We start from the raw sequence: 7,043 nt of genomic DNA, 5'->3' as shown, positions 1-7,043 counted from the left end.
TTTTTTTGAAACACATGAAGTCCACTAAGTGCTGGCTATAGTACAAGAGTATATAGGTCCATCAATTTGACCATAGGTGTCCTCTCAAAAGAGATTGGGAAAGGACATTACATACATACACACCACAGGAACAATCTACCAAGATGAAGTCTCAGTTCTGAACATTTATGCCCCAAATACAAGGGCACCCACATATGTAAAAGAAACAACACTAAAGCTTAAGTCACACATCAAACCCTACACACTTGTAGTAGGAGACTTCAACACCTGACTCTCACCAATGGACAGGTCTGCCAGACAGAAAATTAACAGAGAAATAAGGGATCTAACAGATGTTATGACTTATAAGAAGTAATAGAGATCTACACAATAATCTACCCTAACACAAAAGAATATATCTTCTTCTCAGAACCCCATGGAACCTTCTCTAAAATTAACTACATACTTGGTCACAAAGCAAATCTCAATAGATTAAAAAAATGGAATAACCTCCTGTATTCTATCGGACCATGATGGCTTAAAGTTAGATTTCAACAACAAAAATTACAGAAGGCTTATAGTCTCATGGAAACTGAATAATGCTCAACTGAATCACCAATGGATCAAGGAAGAAATAAGAAAGAAGTTAAAGATTTCCTAGAATTCAATGAAAATGAAAGTACAACTTACCCAAACTTGTGGGACACTATGAAAGCAGTGTTAAGAGGAAAATTCAAAGCTCTAAATGTCCACATAAAGAAGATGGAGAAATCTCACACTAGTAATGTAACAGCACACCTGAAAGCTCAAGAACAAAAAGAAGTAACCTAACCCAGAAGAAACAGACACAAGGAAATAATCAAATTGAGAGCTGAAATCAATAAAATAGAAACAAAGAGAACAATAACAAGAATCAAAGAAACAAAGAGTTGGTTCTTTTGAGAAAATCAACAAGATAGACAAGCCCTTATTCAAATTAACCAAAGGCAAGAGAAAGCATCCAAATCAACAAAATCAGAAATGAAAAGGGAGCCATAACAACAGACAATGAGGAAATCCAGAGAATCATCAGGTTATACTTCAAAAACCTCTACTCCACAAAATTAGAAACTCTGAAAGAAATGGACAATTTTCTGGATAGGTACCACATACCAAAGTTAAATCAAGACCAGATAAACTATTTAAATAGATCAATAACCCCCAAAGAAATAAAATTAAGTCTCTGAACCAAAAAAAAAAAGCCCAGGACCAGATGGTTTCAGTGCAGAATTCTACCAGATTTTCAAAGAAGAGCTAACACCAATACTCTTTTTTTCACACAATAGAAACAGAAGGAATATTACCAAACTCTTTTTTATGAGGTTACAGTTACCCTAATACCCAAACCACACCAAAGATGCAGCAAAGAAAGAGAATTACAGACCAATTTCCTTCATGAACATTGATGCAAAGATGCTCAATAAACTATTGGCAAAAACTGAATCCAAGAACACATCAAAACAATTATCCACCATGATCAAGCAGGCTTCATCCCAGGGATGCAAGAATGGTTCAACATATGACAATCTGTCAATGTAGTACACCATATAAACAAACTGAAAGAAAAACAAAAACACATGATCATCCCATTAGATGCTGAAAAAGCCTTTCACAAAATCCAACACTCCTTCATAATAAAGGTCCCAGAGAGATCAGGAATACAAGGAACATACCTAAACATAATAAAGGAATTTACAGCAAGCTGACAGCCAACATCATATAAAATGGGAGAAACCCAAAGTGATTCCACTAAAATCAGTGGAACAAGACTAGTCTGTCCACTCTTCCCATATTTATTCAATGTAGTACTTGAAGTTCCAGCTAGAACAATAAGACAACGAAAGGCGATAAAGGGGATACAAACTGGAAAGGTAGGAGTCAAACTTTCACTATTTGCAGAAGATATGATAGTATACATAAATGGCCCCAAAAATTCTACAAGGGAACTCCTACAGCTGATAAACTCCTTCAGTAATGTGGCAGGATACAAGACTAACTAAAAAAAAAAAATCATTAGCCCTCCTATATACACATGACAAATGGGCTGAGAAAGAAATCAGAGAAACATCACCCTTTACAAGAGCCACAAATAATATAAACCATCTTGAGGTAATTCTAACTAAGCAAGTGAAGGTCCTGTATGATAAGAACTTTAAGTCTCTGAAGAATGAAATTGAAGAAGATATCAGAAAAAGGAAAGATCTCCCATGCTCATGGATAGGTAGGATTAACATAGTAAAACTGGCAATCTTATGAAAAGCAATCTACAGATTCAATGCAAAGACCATCGAAATCCCAACACAATTCTTCACAGATTTGGAAAGAAAAATTGTAGATGTAATTCCAAACAGTCTTATTAAATAAGAAACACAAAGCCAAATAAAGAGTTAAAAGCTCAAGAGGCCAGAGCACTAGCAAATAGCCTTTAGCTTACCAGTCGCTGACGTCCTTCCCCTGAGAGACCTTTTTCTGTGTGACCCATCTTTTTATTGCCTTTCTGTGTGGTGATATTGTGTTCCCCAAAATATTGTGTACCCTAGTAAACTTATTAGGGGTCAGAGAACAGAACAGCCACTAGATAGACATAGAGACCAGAAAAAGGTGGCACACACACCTTTAATCCTATCACTTGGGAGGCAGAGATCTATCTGGATCTCTGTGAGTTTAAAGCCACACTGGAAACAGCCAGGTGTGGTAACAAGAGCCTTTAATCCAAGAAAGTGATGGCAGAAACCAGAAAGGCATATAAGGTGTAAGAACCAAGAACTAGACCTGGTTAAGGTTTTAGGCTTTTGAGCAGCAGTTCAGCTGAGATCCATTCGGATAAGGACTCAGAGGCTTCGAGTCTGAAGAAACAGATCAGCTGAGGAATTGGCAAGGTGAGGTGGCTGTGGCCTGTTCTGTTTCTCTGATCTCCCAGAATTCACCCTAATACCTTGCTCTAGGTTTTTTTTTGTTTTGTTTTTTGTTTTTATTTTTTATTAATAAGACTCTTAAGATTCATGCTACATTTCTGTTCTGCCTTCTCATTGGCTTTAAACCCAACCACATGACTTCTTCACTGCCTGTCTATACAAACCTCCAGGTCCAGGTTGGTACTGGGATTAAAGGTGTGTGTCTCCATGCTGGCTGTATCCTTGAACCCACAGAAATTTTGCCTGCCATGTGATTGGATTAAGGGTGTGTGCTACCACTGCCAGACTTCTGCTAAATGGCTTGCTATTAGCTCTGACCCCCAGGCAACTTTATTTATTAACATATAAATAAAATCACATTTCAGCACAAATAAAATATCACCATATTTCCCCTTTCTATTCTAATAAAAAGAAAAAAGGAAAAATTATAACTAATATAAGGAAAACTATATATAATAAGTAAAATAACTAGATATAATATATACAAGCAATAAATACCTAAACAATGTCTAGTCCGTTTGCATTTGACAAATTCAGAGAAAATAATTCCATTATCTATCCTATTTTGGTAAGTTCAAAATGTACCTGATTCACTTTCTATCCTAACTTATATTACTAACAGAACTGTCTTATAATGTCTTTCAAATTTATACACTTATACCTCTTTAGTAAAATTCTTAACAAGAAAAGCTATAACTATCTAATCTTTAACTATAACTATTTAATCTTCAACTCCCTCAGAGACCTAAGAAGGAAATAATATTACCTAAAAAGGTAAAAACAGAAAGTGCATGCAAGTGGCTTCCAAAAAAGTTGTGAGTTGACAGAAACAGCCAGCTGCCTGGACAGTCACCTAAGGTTTCTCTGCAGTTTTGGGGCATCATCTTTAGCATATAGGCTTAGCGTATCTGACAGACTCATTTGTGAGGCAGGATGGACACAAGGCCAATAATTTGACCTCACATTCGGTGAGAGTAATCCATGTACCAGAAACACCTGAATTCCACTAGTGTCCTGTCATGATTCAGGATTTTAAATTCTGGAAATTGTTGATTTTTTTTAAAATTTTTTTAACTCAGCTGTACATTCTTCTTGGCTTGTGTGTGTGGCTTCTTCTCGGCATCCCGTTCTTCTCCGCATGCCTCTATTAATTGCCAGTCAACCATTGAGAGGTTAGACTCTGTCAGCTTAGTTACTCTTTCAAGAGTAACACTTTCAGCTGCTGTTCCACTGCACATCAGAAGCCATCGGCCCACTGCCAGTTCAGCTGCCTTCAAAGAAAGGGGCATTGTACCTTTTCTGGATTGCAAAGGCCACTTCAGGGATGGTGCCATATTGTCCTGGCCTCAGAAGATGCCTTTTGTTAAAGCCACAACCACACTTGTCTTGGCAAGAATTAGTAGTCCTTTGTTTCGTCCTATCTGTCCATTTTGTCCTGTTTGTCAGCCGTTGATTCAAGGATACTTTGTTGTCCAGTGGCTAACTTTTGCCACAGTGAAAGTTAACTCCATATGCAGTTTCCTCAATGCCCATATTTTCTCTGAAGTAGATTGGTACTGCCAGGAGCTGACATGTCTCATAGTCATAGCAAAAAAAGAAAAAATTTCTAAGTTTTTAAAACATTTTAAATGCCATATTCTGTAGATCTCTGAAGGGTTTGAAGATGACCTGTCTACCTAAAATATATCTGCTCGATCTTGAAAACATACCTAAAATGACTTCCAGTTCCAGTGTAATGTCTAACTACTAACTTTCATTTCTTCTTTTTTTTCCTCTTTGGAATAGTATTTATTTTATTTTATCACTATTACTATTATTATTATTATTATTATTACTATTATTATTATTATTATTACTATGTGTTTTAATTTTATACATCAGCCATGGGTTCCCCTGTCCTCCCTCCTCCCGCCCCCACCCCCACCTTCCCCCCAGCTCCTCCCCTCCATTCCCATGTCCTCCAGGACCAAGACTCCCCTGGGGGTTCATTTAAACCTGGTGGATTCAGTACAGGCAGGTCCAGCCCCCTCCTTCCAGGCTGAGCAAAGTGTCCCTGTGTAAGCTCAAGCTTCTAAACAGCCAGCTCATGCACTAAGGACAAGTCTGGGTCCCATTGCCTGGGTGCCTCCAAAACGGATCAAGCTATTCAATTGTCTCACTTATCCAGAGGGCCTGATCCAGCTGGGGGCTCCACAGCCTTTGGTTCATAATTCATGTGCTTCCATTCGATTGGCTATTCGTCCCTGTGTTTTTACAATCTTGGATTCAACAATTCATGCTCTTTCAGGCCCTCCTCTAAGCCAGTTGGACACCTGGAGCTCCACCTGGGGCCTGGCTGAGGATCTCTGCATCCACTTCCATCAGTTATTGGATGAGAGTTCCAAGATGACTGTTAGAGTGTTTGGCCATCTGATCACCAGACTAGGTCAGATCAGGCTTTCTCTCGACCATTGCCAGCAGTCTACAGAGGATGTATCATTGTGGATATCTGGGGACCTCTCCAGCACTCTGCCTATTCCTGTTCTCGTGTGGTCATATTTTGAGCAGGCTGTAACTGAGAGAATGTCTGGGGATGGTGATAAGGGTCTCAAGCGGCCCTGGTGTGTCATGGAGGAATATGCTGAAAACCACCTAAGGCAAAAGTACCAAAGGTTACTGCAGCACCTTCCACCCAGTGATAATATGCTATCTGACACACAGAGGGCTCACACTACCCTGGTGGATACCTTGAAGATCAAAGGTTGTGTGGAAGGGCACAGTCATGGATCCAGAAAAACTCAGTGTAATCCTAAACAATCTACTGTTGTTACCACAAAGGAATGTGTCCCACCAGACAAAAAAGTGAGGATGTGTACAGAGAACTCTTCTGATACACAGAAGAAAGATGCAGTGAACCTTGAAGGAAGACAGGGACACCACTTGGAGCCTGACTTGCTAAGAACAGAGGCTCAAGTCTTCCTGCATAGTGGCAGCAGCAGGTCATTCCCCAACAAGATGCCAGTAGTTATAACAGAGAAAAAGCCTGTTGCAGAACAGGAAAAGGGCAGAGGAACCGATGAAGTCCTTAATGTTACAGAGAACATGGAAAAGGAAGTAAGAAATGCACTAGGTCCAGGACCCCAGGAAGAAATCTTAACTAGTGCATTCAAATTGCATATTACTCGAGGAGATATCCACACACTAAAGAATGGTGAGTGGCTCAATGATGAGGTCATCAATTTTTACATGAATCTTCTGGTTGAGAGAAATAACAAAAAAGGGTACCCAGCTGTCCACGTGTTCAACACCTTCTTTTATCCTAAACTAAAGCATGGTGGCTACTGTTCTGTTAAACGATGGACTCGAGGAATAAAACTGTTTGAGAAAGAAATTGTTCTAGTACCTATTCACCAGAAGGTTCATTGGAGCCTGATAGTAATTGACCTAAGAAAACAAAGTATTGTTTACTATGATTCAATGGGACAGACAGGGCAGAGTATTTGTGAGACCATCTTTGAATATTTACAGAATGAGAGCAAGACTCAAAGGAACATTGAGCTGGACCCTTTGCAGTGGAAACGATACAGTATGACATCAAAGGAGATTCCTCAACAACTGAATGGGAGTGACTGTGGAATTTTCACTTGTAAATATGCAGATTACATTTCCAGAGACCAACCACTTACCTTTTCTCAGCAACACATGCCCATCTTCAGGAAAAGGATGGTGTGGGAGATCCTGCATAGTCACTTACTGTAACAACGTCCACCTGGTTGCTATGGCACCCTGCACTTTTCCATCAATGTTTTTATATACCTGAAACAAGATGGGTTGAAAAGATTTAAAACAGATACTGAGCTGCCTGACATGGATGAAGCCCACTCTCTTCAATGTAGTCCTGACCTGGGGAGTCCTGCCCAATGCCATCTGTAGCTGCAAGTAACAACTGCAAGCTTGGAAACAGCAATTCAACCCACACAAGAACACATGTTCAAACAACATTATTTTAATGTTGGATTTAGTTTATGAGTTGTTTTAATGTTGGATTTATTTTATCAATTTTTTTAATATTGGATTTAGTTTATGAGTTGTTTTAATGTTGAATTTAGTTAATGAATTATATATATTTAT

At 38.9% G+C, this 7,043-nt stretch overlaps 1 protein-coding gene across 1 annotated transcript in view; it reads left to right on the top strand.

Annotated features, from left to right (window-relative positions):
* Positions 1 to 6,671, top strand: part of LOC118596557 (sentrin-specific protease 2-like) — an 8,317-nt gene extending 1,646 nt beyond the window's left edge. Inside the window, exon 3 of the mRNA XM_036207480.1 lies at positions 5,475 to 6,671. Within this exon, the coding sequence (XP_036063373.1) occupies positions 5,475 to 6,671 (1,197 nt within the window). The remainder of the gene's footprint in view (positions 1 to 5,474) is intronic.
* The last annotated feature ends 372 nt before the right edge of the window (positions 6,672 to 7,043 follow it).

The sequence above is a fragment of the Onychomys torridus genome, chromosome 15 (assembly GCF_903995425.1).
Source record: "Onychomys torridus chromosome 15, mOncTor1.1, whole genome shotgun sequence".
Classification (NCBI taxonomy): domain Eukaryota; kingdom Metazoa; phylum Chordata; class Mammalia; order Rodentia; family Cricetidae; genus Onychomys; species Onychomys torridus.
The sequence above is the reverse complement of the archived record's forward strand: the minus strand, read 5'-3'. Positions and strand labels throughout refer to the sequence as shown.